The sequence below is a fragment of the Ambystoma mexicanum genome, chromosome 5q (genome assembly GCF_040938575.1).
Source record: "Ambystoma mexicanum isolate Mex_15411 chromosome 5q, UKY_AmexF1_1, whole genome shotgun sequence".
In the NCBI taxonomy this organism is placed as follows: Eukaryota; Metazoa; Chordata; class Amphibia; order Caudata; family Ambystomatidae; genus Ambystoma; species Ambystoma mexicanum.
Genome location: NC_090933.1, coordinates 1,281,367,554 through 1,281,382,694, shown reverse-complemented (window position 1 = coordinate 1,281,382,694; position 15,141 = coordinate 1,281,367,554). Strand labels below are relative to the sequence as shown.

The window sequence follows — 15,141 nt, the reverse complement described above, 5'->3', positions numbered from 1 at the left end:
CCATATTTGCGGTGCTGCGCCACCCGACACCCCGCAAGATTCACAGGGCAGGGCTCACAGGGTCACTCCACGTTCCTGCTCCTTGAGGCACCGCTCAGAGTAACCCGCACGCCACACACCACAAGCCATGGCCCTCCTCCACCATGTCTCTTCCTCGACTTCAACTCCGATCACAACATTCACCGCGAGCACCAGAGAGGAAAGGACCCTTGAGTGTGTGTCAAGCCGCTCTGCACTAACATGACAGAAACCATGTTACAGCCTCTTCCGACACAAAACTCTGTCTATCCTGCGGTCAGTGGTGCATACGTCTTCCCCATCTACACTGCAGTCAGTGGAAGCATGACGGGCACGTTCCTTGGCCTCAAGTCCAGGGGCTGTATCTCTCAAGCACAGAAATCCCTCCACTGGCTCCCGGTGGTTGCAAGGATTAAGTTCAAGACCCTCTGCATCACCCATAAGGCTTTACGGGGCCCTCAATGCATCCAACTGTCTCTTCCTAAACACCTTCCTTCTCGAGCCCTTCGCTCAGCCACCTCTAACTCTCTGGGGGTCAGACGCTTTTCCAGGCAGAGAGTGGGGGGTAGATCTCTCTCCTCTGCAGGTGCATCCCTCTGGAAAGGACTCCCTGCCACTCTCAAACTTGAGCTGGACCACTTGAAGTTCTGGAAGCAACTCAAGACCTTCCTTTTCGTCTCTGCTTTTGCGCTCTCTCCCTTGCTGTCCTTACCTGTCTGCTGTGCTGACTGGTTGCCTGGCTACTCTGAGTCTCACCGGGTACCAGGCTCCTCCGTGATCAGTCTCCCCTGCCCTGCCTCCGGGCCTACAGCGCACTTAGGGGCTAGAACTGTAACCCTACATTCCCCTGCCTCCTTGAACTTACCCAGAGTCGCGCCGCCCTGGCTGCGCTTACACAGAGCATTCTGCCCCGATTGCATTTCCTCTCTCCCTGGCACTTCCCCTTCTCCCCCCTGCACTTTGCATTATCGCGCTTGCACGATCTGAATGACACAAGGCCTAGTTGTTTTGTCCTCCTTCTGTCTCCCCTCCCTTGTCTTGTTGCACCTAGAAACAGGAACTTTATAAATGAGTTATCATATCATGTGACTTGTCCTAGTCTGTGCTGCACATGTAGGGTGTATTTTTAAAATGAGTACATAATAACGCAGCTTTTAACGTCTTTTCTCGGTAAATGCCTTGGAAGCATTACATAGTTTGGCTGAATTCACAGCCTATCAAGATTGTATTCCCCTCTTGTCCCCATGCACCCTGTCCCATTCCTGCTTTCCCGAGCCTTAAGTGTCTCACAGTTTCCCCCTTCATTCTCCACAGGCCTCAATGTTGCTGACCTTCTCTGCGTTAGGATAGTGCTCTTCATGGAAGTGCCTGCACTTACACACACTCACACTGCGTTTGGGGTTTCATCCTGGTCTTCCAGCATATGCTGTGTTATTAGTGTTGGCTGTTGGGTAGCACCGTATGTAGCACCCATCTACAAACACTATTTGCATGGGGAATGAAGATAGGAGAGAAATGAGATGTGGGAGGGGCCTGCAGCCTCCTGGTGAAGATGGGAGAGAAATGTAATGTGGGAGGGGCTTGCAGCCTCCTGGTGAAGATGGGAGTGAAATGTAATGAGGGAGGGGCTTGCAGCCTCCTGGTGAAGATGGGGGAGAAATGTAATGTGGGAGGGGCTTGCGACCTCTTGGTTAAGATGGGAAAGAAATGAGATATGGGTGGGGCTTTCAGCCTATTGTTTAAGATGGAAGTGAAATGAGATGCGGGAGGGGCTTGCAGCCTCGTGGTGTTTGTCCTTTTATGAACACTTAGTCCGTCCATGACCATGCTGGTCCCTATGGCATTTGCCACCCATGACCTGAACTGCCTGCCAGAACCGCACACCCTGGGCTCTCTTTGATCCAACACTCTGTTTTTAAGGGCATGCCAATATTATTTCTAAGCAGATTTCTTGGAGGGATTGGCTAAAATATTTTTTTTGTAGCGAAGTGCCACTTCAGCCAGTTGTTTTATTAGTGATATATGTGTTCTTGCATCTGTTCCTGTTTTTAATAGGAATTCAGTTCTAGGGATTGCCAAAGACAGCAGGTTTGGCTCTGGTCTAGTCCTTAGCCATGCCCTGCCGTAATATGTCAAGGTACGAATTCCATTTTCCAGCTGTTATCATTTTATTACCAGGTAGTACCCGTATAGAAGGGCTTGGAAAAGGCCTGTTGCCATACCTCACAAAACCCAAACTGTTGAATGTGCCAATGTTTTTACTGGTCATAGTCTCTGTCACAAGAATAATCGTTATTTCAACGGGTGGAGCCCGAGTGGAGTTGTGTACTAATAATCTTTTACGTAGCCTCTCGCTGTATAGGCTTGCCTTTATTATCCTTTATTCCAATTCAGTGGGATTAATCGAGTGCCGTCCCAGGGAAATGTAGTCTGCATCTCCATCCCTTACATGCATGGCTTTCTTTTCTTTGGTCTAAGTCCACAAGCTCTTAATCGGCAGCGACACCATCCATGGACAAGCTCGATGGCTTCTGCAGGCTGCTAGCATTTCAGGAATGGGCAAGCAGGCTACAGGCTCTGTTCCACCCTCTGATTTAGTGGCCAAGCTGGTTAGGCACTGGGGTAGGGTGGGGTTGGGACCTCCCTCAATCAGCTTTTCATGACCAACTCTTGGGCTCAGCACTGACAGATTACCTTCTGGCTCTTATCAGGAGGAAAGTCCAGATGAGTGCCTACTGTAGATGCCTCCACACTGCAAAGCCATACTTGAGCACATCTCGCGGACATCAAGCACCCATGCTCTGATTGAAGGCAGTACCGCACCTGGATTGTACTAGATGGTGCCTTTATTGAGAGGATTCGTGGGTAACTCGTCATCCTTCTGTCAATCAAGCTAATCTGTTTAGCCCATTCCCTTCTCCTGTTTACCGCTCCCTCTCAACTTGTCTCTTTTTGTCCCTTTCCATCCACAGTCATGATCTGCTTTTTACCCTAGGCCCTGCTTGGAGCCCTTTTAGGGCCTATACTCTGAGCTGTCGTACATACCCACGAAAGGCCCGATGGAACCCACCTAAAGCCTGAGCGAGGGCGATGGGCTTCTCCAGCTACAGTTCTGCTCCTCTGTGCATATGAACCCCACCACGATGACTAGATGCCGTCCATTGTTTGCCATGTCTTTTTATGGCTGTAAGTACCCCCATCCTGACATACAGTGCCCCCCAAGCTCATCATAATTATTATTATAATAATTATGGTGTTTTTATAGCGTCGCTATCACCGGGGGTCCAGTTTCAGGGCACATGGTAAGAAATGTTACGTATTACCACTGTTCTTACTCACAACGTGGTACTCCATTTATCAATCAGGGAAGTTAGGGAGGGCAGAAGACCCGAACGGGGTTACGGACCCATAATGCACAGCATTGGCCTGTTCCTTCCCAAGGGGGCATTCTGCACTTGTCCTATCCTCTCGACCCATGAAGAGAGGGCCTCTGCCTAGAACAGAAATGCTCCCGGCGCCCCTGCACAGCATGTGGTCTGACTAATATGAACATTGCCACCCAAGAGAGAGTACTGCAGAGCATGTCGGTTACAATGGTCAATGCACACCAAGTTTATGAGATATTTATGTGGCAACAATCCATGCCTGGAATTTGTTCCCTCCCCAATCAAAAGTGCCACAGCAATGTACCTGTTGTAGAATTCACTCTAGCGTTGTCTATAAACCATATTACACCACTTCTGTTCTCACCCTTGAACCATAGTAACACGAGAATCAGGCCGGTGGGTAGAAAGAATATATATTTATTAATAAACAGGTATTTGTCCAAAATCACAAGCCCCACCACCTTCTCTGTGGTACAAATGCTTTTCTTTCCTAATAATTCTCTTTTCACGCAAATTGAATAGTTGGTTTAGGACAACACAGATCACAGACTATTTAATCCAACATCATGTACAGTGTTCCTTCTTTGTGTTCTTTTTCTCCCAGGTTACATAGAACCACGGCTCTTTGGGGTACTTCAAATACCTGTGTCACTCACAAAAGACTCGTACTGCACACAATTGTGCAGCACCCTTGTCTTGTCAGAACAATTTAATTGCACAAAATACTTTACATGAGGTTCACTTTTAATAACATTTAGCACCTTTAACATGACCGGATCATACGCGTGGCATTATACTTTACATGAAGCGTAATTTAAATAATATGCAACACTTTCCTGTTTGCAAAAGCAATTTTACACACACAACGATCTGTATTTTTATCTCCCTGGGCAATTGGCAATGCTTTACAGTATTGGAGCACAACAGACTTTTAAGAACGTAATATATATATGTGTATATATATATATATATATATATATATATATATATATATATATATATATATATATATATATATATATATATATATATATATATATATATATATATATAACCTCTCTTCCTTAACCCCTATACGATGAAGAATCTCTTCTCTCAGGAGTCACTTTCTCACTTTCTGCAGGGATATGCTTTTAAATCGGTGACTTCACTCGTTTTAACATTGGCAAGACACTTTTCCCACGCCACAAACCCAGATATTCAGTTATGATTTAAAACCCTCTGCTTTAAGGCAGTATCTTGGGATTAACGAGCAGTTGGCAATTTTTTCTCCATGCACCCCTCCCATTAGGGAATTTTGGGGTTGGCAAAACAGAAATAGGATTCCCCAATTACTTTAACAGACTGTATCTTTAGCTACACTGGAAGCAATCTTGTTGATTTCTAATTTCAACAAAATCACTCTGTCCGTTGCTTAGAGGAGAATTAATTACATTATTATATAGTAAGAAAATGCTAGGGATCTACGTCCATACCCCACCCACCAAATAAGGGAAAGGGATTGATTCAAACATATCCCCACAATACTTGGTTTAGTTCGGCAAGTTTACTTACTTTGAGCTCCTGGCTTTTGCGCTCAGGAAAAAGGCACTACTTCCTGGATCAACTCATGGGGAAAGACTGGTATGCGGGCAGATGGCCTCTCCAGGTTCAGTCATGGATACCTCCAGCATCAATCCTCTTTGATTTGCCTCTCCTTGTATGGGTCCCAGCTTCTGTCTATCCCTGGTTTTCCACCTCCAATGCAATCTTGCTTCTCCAACAATTTTTCAGTAGTCCCACAGATCATATCAGACTGCTCACCTCCTTCCCTATTGTGCGTCGCCTTATAAATACTTAACCACTCCCCAATTTATCTAAATTATCAGGTGCCAGCTCATTGGCTAGTGATTTGGTTTGGACATCTATTTTACATCCCCTTAACCAGGCCAACCCCATTTTCTTTGATTGGTCCCTTTTTGTTAACAAGCTTACATTCTGAGAGGGATCAGTCCACCCACCTGAATTTACATTTGCACACATTTGTTTTGCACTTCAAAACTACAATGTGGAAACATTCTCTAATTTCTTAATAAGCCTAACTGCATATATATATTTTTGAATTTGTCTTATCATGCCGGATTTAATTAAATTAGTCCTGTTAGCACAAAGTTTCAGGTTCGAATGACAGTTTTTTTTGTGAATTACTCAAAATATGATGTTAGTTTCCCAACATTTTACGTACAGTTAAATATTTCACTAAGCTACTATATCCCAAAATCTCTGCTTTGTGACATTTACTGGGGAGCTGAAACATATTTTAGGTTGTAGCAATGTTTTTTAGGGGAGTGGTGTAAACAGGAAGGTCTCCTCAAAAGCTTGCCAATGATATCTGAGCCATTATCATATGACTTAGGATTCCCAAGAACATGAACAAAGTCTGATTCTCCCATGTAAACCAATGGCAATTGCTAAGCACATATCCATGTTTTTTATTTCAATTGCACATTACATTTCTTTTCTTCAAACTTAACAAGTGGTCTGGCCCATTTGATTCTTTTTTTTTTAATTCTGCCTATTCTGCTTGCAATGAATCCATTAACATTATTTCTACCAGGGTTAACCCCCATTTGGGACCATATATTTAAGAGCAGAGAGGCAACTTTTACCTCCATGTTCATGGGAAATCTCTCGGGGACAGCTCTGCTATCATTATATTCGAGCAGAGACTACAATTTGGATTTTATTTTCAAGGGTTATTCAGAGTTCAACCCATTAAGGGCTGCATTTATTTCTTTGTTCTCTTGCACTGGCATTACTCAGTTAGTTTCTGCCCATTGTTAATGATGTTACCTTATCAACAGTGTCTAAACTAATGCCTGTGAGACCACGGCTTAATTTTTTCACAAATATTTTAAATAAATGTCAGCCATGTGTTCAGATAACCATTAAAGAAAGTTGGGTGTGCGCCTGCTGCTTGCAGTGGGTAAAGAGTGCTAGCTATTAAGGTAGCTCCAGGGCCTGGTAAAGCTGGCTGCCAGCTGATTGTGGTGGCTGCGGCCATACGCCAGCGACTTGGGAGAAGAGGGCGTGCCAGCAATTGGATGTGGTTGGGGGTATATGCCCGTTGCTTGCCGCCTTTGGGCACTTAACTCCTTTGAGTGGGTGTGAGTATATGCTATCTGTTTGGGATGGGCATGGGAAGCATGCCAGGTGTTTGGTGTTGACTTAGGGGAATGCCAACTTCTAGATGATGGCTCGGGCTGTCCTTGCTGCTTGTGGTTGACTTAAGGCTGTGCCAGCTGTTGGAGTAGTTATTCAATGTCAGCCGCATCAGTTGGTCAATGGGGGTATTGAGGCTGTTTGGGGTCGTCATTCATCATGCCAGCAAGTTGTACTGATGGCCAGTGGTATATGCCAGGTGCGATCGGTAGTCTGTGAGATCTACCATCTGCTCCGGGTGGTTGGTACGAAGTTCCATCAGTGTGCTGGGCATCCAGAGTATGGTACTCCTTCTGGTTGTTATGTACCCCTTTTATTCCGACAATGAGGCTGCCCACCCAAGGAACACATTGTTGTTTGTATGTCCTTGAGCACTGATGGATGGTTCTCAATGTTTTTTTTCCTGAGTAGCGGTTGCTCAATTCGCCATAATCAGTTTACTGTGGGGCCATAGAATTTTCTAGTGCCCACAATTCACCAAATATTGACAGGGCTAGAATAAGAACCAGCCTTGGTCTGCAAATTTAACTAACTTTATTTTTATTAAAGTATGTTATGGTGCAATTTCCAGGGATAAGGGTTTGGAGGCGCACTCCCTTGTGTTTAGTAGGAAGAGAAATTTTCTAAACTATCTATTCGTATTTAATATTGTTTTCAGGTGCAGGGGAGGAAACGTGACCCTGGCACAGGATCACCACAGCATTATATGCAAGAGAGAGAAAGAGGATGCAAATGTAGGAGCCCTCCCGTCCCCTGCACTCTTATAAATCCATCATCAGATGGTTCATCAAGGTTAAATATACAGATTATTATTAGTCCATAATGCATAGGTTTATGAATAACAAAGATAATCATTCATTTAGTAAAAACCAAAAGAATTTTAATTAGAATCTCAAATTCTTCACCATTTGAACTTCAAATATGGAAACCAGATTGACTGCCAACAAAACATATTGATAAATATTGGTAATCCATGTATACAATTCAGATAAAGTGGCGGATGCGTTTCGGGATAAGCATCCCTTCTTCTTGAGTCAGAGTTTGAACTGGAAAAAATAAATAAATGAAAGATATTTCAATCCTGGTGCAATTTCCAGGCAGGAGTAAGAGGGAGTCTGGGAGCAGTACAATGCGAAATGTAGCTCGCAGTAAAGTGGCTTAGTGTGGGTGCTCAGAACAAAGGGGCTATTGCTGGCCGTGTGGGCACGTGGCCTGCCGCCGTGGGCGATAACGAAAGGCCATGCCAAACCCTGTCAATTGAGAGTACACTTCCCCCAGCTCTCTGCCAGTTTGGCAGCCTAGGGTACTCCCCGCTCTAGACCAGTTGCTTTCTGGCTCTTTGCCAATTCCACTGCTAGCTATGGCTCCACAGCTGTGTGCCAGTCTTAGTCATAGGAGGGGGGGAAGGCTTCAGGTATGTGCCAGCCTTGGTGGTGGTCCGCTGCCTAGCCATGTGCCCAAAGGACTTCTAACTCTGAATCAGTCTTTCTCACATGGGTTGTGCCAGCTCTATGCCAGCCTTGAAGCTAGGGACAATCTTCAGCTCTGTGCCAGTCCTGCTGCCAGTGACAGCCCTTAGCTCTGTGCCAGTCTCTCAGCCAGGGATAGCCTTCAGCTCTGTGCCAGTCCCTCTGCCAGGGATAGCCTTCAGCTCTGTGCCAGTCTCTCAGCCAGGGATGGCCCTCAGCTCTGTGCCAGTCCCGCTGCCAGGGACAGCCTCAGCTCTGTGCCGGTCGCAGAGCCAGGGATAGCCTCAGGTCTGTGCCAGAGACAGCCTTCAACTCGGTGCCAGTTCTGCTGCTGTCGACCACCTTAAGTTATATGCCAGTCCCACAGCCAGAGACTCCTTCAGGTCTGCGCCATTCTCGTATGCCCAGAGCTCAACCAACTGCGTGCCAGTTTTTCACCCAGGGGCTGATCCGGCTCTGTGCCAGGTTCCCAATTGAGGGCCTGCTCTAACCGTGATCCGGGTGGGTGGCAGTGGCAGAAGAGGGATTCGCACCAAGCCCTCCCTTTTGTGGGCTACACAAGCTTGTGTACTGGGTGGAATGGAGCGCGCTTTTTACACACTTTTTTTTAATTTTTATAAATCCTAATTATCCGTTACTCTTTTATTCAGGGCGCGTGAGCTGCAGGAGCAGCTGGGATGAATTTAATGGAGGAAACGCGGTTCGAGTGAGAAAAGGGGCCTAGCGTGGGCGGGAGACAGGCAGTGGAGTGTGTGTGTGTGGGGGGGGGGCGGGGAGAGCTCTGTGTGTCTGGGCTGCCCCAGCCTTTCACTGCTCTGCTGGCGAATACAGGAGTCACCCGAGGCGCCCCAGAACGTGGGGGTGGGGGAGGTGTGGGGCAGGAGAAGGGGCCAGGCAGAGGAGTTGTAATGTAGAAGTGGTTTAAAGTGGGCTGTAGAGAAAGTTAGCAGTAGAGGCAGCTAATGTGGTAGGCACTGGTGTAACTAGGGGAGGGGAAGTGAAAGGTGATTAGGGTGTGGAGGAAGGCACAGGAGAGTAGTTGGAATTTCCAAGTGTGCAGCCTTAGATGAGGTGGGTGCTAGTAAATACCAAGTGTGCAGTCGTAGATGAGGTAGGAGCTGGTAAATACCAAGTGTGCAGTCGTAGATGAGGTAGGAGCTAGTAAATACCAAGTGTGCAGCCGTAGATGAGGTAGGAGCTAGTAAATGCCAAGTGTGCTGCAGTAGATGAGGTAGGAGCTAGTAAATGCCAAGTGTGCAGCTGTGGATGAAGTAGGAGCTAGTAAATACCAAGTGTGCAGTCGTAGATGAGGTAGGAGCTAGTAAATACCAAGTGTGCAGCCGTAGATGAGGTAGGAGCTAGTAAATGCCAAGTGTGCTGCAGTAGATGAGGTAGGAGCTAGTAAATGCCAAGTGTGCAGCTGTAGATGAGGTAGGAGCTAGTAAATACCAAGTGTGCAGTCGTAGATGAGGTAGGAGCTAGTAAATACCAAGTGTGCAGTCGTAGATGAGGTAGGAGCTAGTAAATACCAAGTGTGCAGCCGTAGATGAGGTAGGAGGTAGTAAATACCAAGTGTGCAGTCGTAGATGAGGAAGGAGCTAGTAAATACCAAGTGTGCAGCTGTAGATGAGGTAGGAGCTAGTAAATACCAAGTGTGCAGTCGTAGATGAGGTAGGAGCTAGTAAATGCCAAGTGTGCAGCCGTAGATGAGGTAGGAGGTAGTAAATACCAAGTGTGCAGTCGTAGATGAGGAAGGAGCTAGTAAATGCCAAGTGTGCTGCCGTAGATGAGGAAGGAGCTAGTAAATGCCAAGTGTGCAGTCGTAGATGAGGAAGGAGCTAGTAAATGCCAAGTGTGCTGCCGTAGATGAGGAAGGAGCTAGTAAATACCAAGTGTGCAGTCGTAGATGAGGTAGGAGCTAGTAAATACCAAGTGTGCAGTCGTAGATGAGGTAGGAACTGGTAAATACCAAGTTTGCAGTCGTAGAGGAGGTAGGAGCTAGTAAATGCCAAGTGTGCTGCCGTAGATGAGGTAGGAGCTAGTAAATGCCAAGTGTGCTGCAGTAGATGAGGTAGGAGCTAGTAAATGCCAAGTGTGCAGCCGTAGATGAGGTAGGAGGTAGTAAATACCAAGTGTGCAGTCGTAGATGAGGAAGGAGCTAGTAAATACCAAGTGTGCTGCCGTAGATGAGATTGGGGCTAGGAAAGGTATTAGCCGAATTGTTTGTTTATAATTGATCGAATGGTACATTTAACCGAATTTGGCCAGTACCATTCGATCGATTATAATGTACCAAACATCTGGAGTGGTGGTTGCAGTGGTGTCCACCGCTTCCTTAACATGGGAGATGGGGTACCGGAAAAAAGAAAAAGGGACTCTGCAGTGTTGGATCCGACCCACATTAGAGGGATGGATCGGATAACGCAGCGGTGCAGGGGAAATGGCAGCGAGCAAACAGGCAAGTAGGGGAGGAGGGGTGGAAGTCGGATGCATTTGGTTTGTTTGTTTGTCTGATAATTGTAATTGGTTATTTATAACGCACTTCATACCCAGAGGTTTCTAAGCGTGGACCCGGAGATCGAACCTGTGTTGCACTGTGTTGTCTTGCTTCCGAGGAGACCGTGTTGCCCCTGAGCTATCCTATTGTTCGAATGCGAACAGATGTCTTGCGGACAGATCTTCGCAAACAATTATCAGATGAACAGAACAACCCCAAACCCTAGACTGCCAGGTGTGTAGCTGTAGATGGGGTAGGGTCTAGGAAATGCCAAGTATGTAGCCGTAGATTAGGTAGTGGCTAGGAAATGCCAAGTGTGCAGCTGCAGATGAGATGGGAGCCAGGAAATGCCACGTGTGTAGCCGTAGATGAGGTAGGGGCTAGGAAATGCCACGTGTGTAGCCGTAGATGAGGTAGGGGCTAGGAAATGCCACGTGTGTAGCCGTAGATGAGGTAGGGGCTAGGAAATGCCAAGTGTGTAGCCATAGATGTGCTAGGAAATACAAAGCGTGTAGCCGTAGATGAGGTAGGGTCTAAGAAATGCCAAGTGTGTAGGCGTAGATGAGGTAGGGGCTAGGAAATGCCAAGTGTGTAGCCGTAGATGAGGTAGGGGCTAGGAAATGCCAAGTGTGTAGCCGTAGATGAGGTAGGGGCTAGGAAATGCCAAGTGTGTAGCCGTAGATGAGGTAGGGGCTAGGAAATGCCAAGTGTGTAGCCGTAGATGAGGTAGGGGCTAGGAAATGCCAAGTGTGTAGCCGTAGATGAGGTAGGGGCTAGGAAATGCCAAGTGTGTAGCCGTAGATGAGGTAGGGGCTAGGAAATGCCAAGTGTGTAGCCGTAGATGAGGTAGGAAATACAAAGCGTGTAGCCGTAGATGAGGTAGGGGCTAGGAAATACAAAGCGTGTAGACGTAGATGAGGTAGTTTCTAGGAAATGCCATGTGTGCCGCTGTAGTGGACACAGGAACTAGGAAATACCAAGTGTGTAGATGAGGTAGAGGCTAGGAAGTGCCAAATATACAAATATAGATGAGGTAGGGGCTAGGAAATGCCAAGTGTGTAGCCGTAGATGAGGTAGGGGCTAGGAAATGCCAAGTGTGTAGCCGTAGATGAGGTAGGGGCTAGGAAATGCCAAGTGTGTAGCCGTAGATGAGGTAGGAAATACAAAGCGTGTAGCCGTAGATGAGGTAGGGGCTAGGAAATGCCAAGTGTGTAGCCGTAGATGAGGTAGGGGCTAGGAAATGCCAAGTGTGTAGCTGTAGATGAGGTAGGGGCTAGAAATGCCATGTGTGCATCTGTAGAGGACAGGGGGCTAGGAAATGCCAAGTATGTAGCCGTAGATGAGGTATGATATGTCATTTATAACGCGCTTGTACACAAGTGTTTCAAGGTGCAACAAGACATGGGGGGGGGGGGAGACAGGAGGACGCAACAAATGATCTTACTAGGCCTTGTCTCATTAAGATTGCAAGTGCGACAGCGCAAAAAGTGCAGGGGGAAGGGAGAGGGGCAAGTGGCGAGGGGATGTGCAATGAAGACAGCATCGCTCTGAGTAAGTGCAAGGAGACAGGGGGCTGTGGAGGATACAGTTATAGCCCCTAAGTGCACCGTAGGCCTGCAGGCAGTGAAGGGGAGGCTGATCATGGAGGAGCCTGGTACCCAGTGAGACTCTGGGGTTAGCTAAGCAATCAGTCGGCTCAGCAGACTGGGAGGTCAGCAGGGGAGGGAGAGAGAGAAAGCAGAGAGAAAGCAAAGGAGAAAGGGGAGGTCATGAACAGTAAGCAGTTAGGTAGGGGCTAGGGAGACAGAAGTGCTTGGGTTGTGTTGGGGTCTAGGGAGGTGCTGTGACAGAGGTAATTTCTTAGGAAGAGGTGGTTGCACTGGTAGAGGTCATTCTTTCGGAAGACCGTAGCTCTGTGATAGAAGCAGGGATGGGGTAACAGGAAGGACTTCAGTAGATATGGTCTGGATAGTTGTTGGCGGGAGGTAGGTAGGGGCATAGGTTTCTGAATGGATGTAGTTGGTTCCATGTGTTAATATCCCTGCACAAATATCGCCGTACAAGAAAATCACCATATTTTCGCGGCGATATTGACCCATGGAACCTGCGGTGGATACCCTGCAACCCCCATATATTGTTAAAAGGAGCGGGGGCCACCCTTCCAATCCCTGGTCCCATTTACCCCATAAATTATCCCCACCAATAATATTGCCTGTGGCCTTACCCCACGACCATGTATATGGCGATATTATTGGGGGTGATAATATTACCTGATATCATGTAGTTGCTGTGGTGTGGTAGAGGTAGGTGCTGCCGAGGAGATCTTTGTCAGGGTATTTAGGTGCGGTGGTGGTGGTTGTGGGGGTGCGGGGGGGATAGGTGCTCTGGTGCAGATTGGTGTTGTGTGCTGCTGTGGTAGTAGTGGTGTAGTGGCGGTAGGTACTGGTAAGTGCTGTGGTAGAAGGAGGTGATGTGTGGAGGTAGGTGCTCTGACTGAGGTAGGTGCTGGGGTGGAGTTAGGTGTGGCCAGTGCTATGACAGGGGTGATTTCTGAGCAGAAGTTAGGTGCTGGGGTGAATGGAGTTGGGCGGTTGTGATGGAGGTAGGTGCTGAGTGGGGGTAGTTGGGTGGTTGTGGTGGTAGGTGCTGGGTGGGGATAGGTGGGTGGTTGCGGTGATGGAGGTAGGTGAGCAGTTGCTGTGATGGAGGTAGGTACTGGGTTGGAATTAGGTGGTGGGTGGCGAGCGCTGGGCGGTTGCTGTGATGGAGGTAGGTACTGGGTTGGAATTAGGTGGTGGGTGGCGAGCACTGGGCGGTTGCTGTGATGGAGGTAGGTACTGGGTTGGAATTAGGTGGTGAGCGCTGGGCGGTTGCTGTGATGCAGGTAGGTTCTGGGGGAGTCGGGTGGTGGGTGGCGAGCACTGGGCGGTTGCTGTGATTGAGGTAGGTACTGGGTTGGAATTAGGTGGTGGGTGGCGAGCACTGGGCGGTTGCTGTGATGGAGGTAGGTACTGGGTTGGAATTAGGTGGTGAACGCTGGGCGGTTGCTGTGATGCAGGTAGGTTCTGGGGGAGTCGGGTGGTGGGTGGCGAGCGCTGGGCGGTTGCTGTGAGGGATGTAGGTTCTGGGGGAGTCAGGTGATGGGATGGCGGGTGGCGAGCGCTGGGCGGTTGCTGTGAGGGATGTAGGTTCTGGGGGAGTCAGGTGATGGGATGGCGGGTGGCGAGCGCTGGGTGGTTGCTGTGATGGATGTGGGTGCTGTGGTGTAAGTTAGGTGATGGGTGGGGGGAGTTGGGCGGTTGCTGTGATGCAGCAGCAGGGTTGGAGAGGGGTGCTAGGGTGCAACTCCGCCGCGGCAGGCAGGCGGCGGGCGGTGCTGGCTGCCCGAGGAGGCCGGCATCTCGCGACATGTCTTAGGAGCCCTGCGCCGGGCGGAGCCTGGGCAGGGGGCAGGCTGCGCAGCTGGAGGAGGCGCTGGGCTGCTGTGAGTGCAGGTGTGGGGAGCGCGGGGTGAGCCTGGCGGAGCCCCTCTTACGGTGGGAGTGACTGGAAGTTCCCTCGCTGCCCGGGGATTGGGTGGGCGCAGTCCTGCCTCTCAGTAGCCGGGAAACACCAGCTCTCCCGCGTCCATACTCCCCGGAGTGCCCTCTGCCCCACCGGCCCACACTCCCCCGAGTGCTCCAGACATGGACCAGGACGATGGCCGCTACTTCATGGAAGACCTCATCCAGCAGGGGCAAGGTAGGGGCCCTGGAGGGAAGTTGGGAGGGGGGCATGTACAGGGTGGGGGAGGGAATCGGCGGCCCTGGATGCAGGCAGTGGGAGGGGGCGGAAAGCAGCAGCCCTGTCTGGACTCTGGCAGGGGGACGGGGCACTGGCTACTGGGCTGGGGGTGGGGAAAGGGCCGCCCTGGCTGCGAGTGAGCTGCGGCTTCTGGTTGGTGGAGGAGCAGAGAGGGCAAAGTCGGGCACAGCTGGAAGCGAGCGACATAAACCAACTTCTACTGCACACGCCGCTCTACTAAAACAGATGTGTATGCAGATGTGTACCCACAGCTACCCATCGCCTCGCAGACACCGCTGAAACCCGACAGGCGTCTGGGCGCCATACAATTCACACACACACCCCCATACCTACGTAAAACCTCTATATAACGCAATTGTGCAACACGTTTGCACTCACGTTGTACAAATGCCACACAGCCGCATGTGTGCTGCTACCGCTGGCACGGCAACCCACTTCTGTGATGCTTGGCTGGTGCCCTATTAAAGCGTTATAACGCATCATACCCCACTCCCAGATGCGGCCGCCCTGCCTGGCCGCTCCTGCGCGGCAGGCTGGCTCTCTGCTCGCTGGCGTCCTTCCGTGCCTAGGAGCCATACCCTTGTGCAATACCGCGGTGCTGGTGCACCTGTGTTTTCTACACACTTGCACCTGCATGCACACCCACACGCGGAATACAATTGATCAAAAGCCACGTGCATTGCAAACATGCCCAGATGTGCTTCCCACGTGTGCATGCAGCTCGTGTGAGGAAGGGGCGGATCCGACGGTAGTGGGATAACATACA

General features: G+C 49.1%; 1 protein-coding gene across 12 annotated transcripts in view; it reads left to right on the top strand.

Annotated features, from left to right (window-relative positions):
- The window catches only part of PLEC (plectin), a 1,447,724-nt gene that overhangs the window by 1,034,106 nt on the left and 398,477 nt on the right, over nt 1–15,141 (top strand). The window contains exon 1 of one of the 12 annotated variants that reach the window (XM_069621871.1): nt 14,063–14,312. The exons of the other annotated variants lie outside the window; for them this stretch is intronic. Within the exon in view, the coding sequence (XP_069477972.1) occupies nt 14,258–14,312 (55 nt within the window). The 5' untranslated portion in view covers nt 14,063–14,257. Of the gene's footprint in view, nt 1–14,062; nt 14,313–15,141 lie in introns of those variants that run through there. 12 annotated transcript variants of the gene reach the window in all.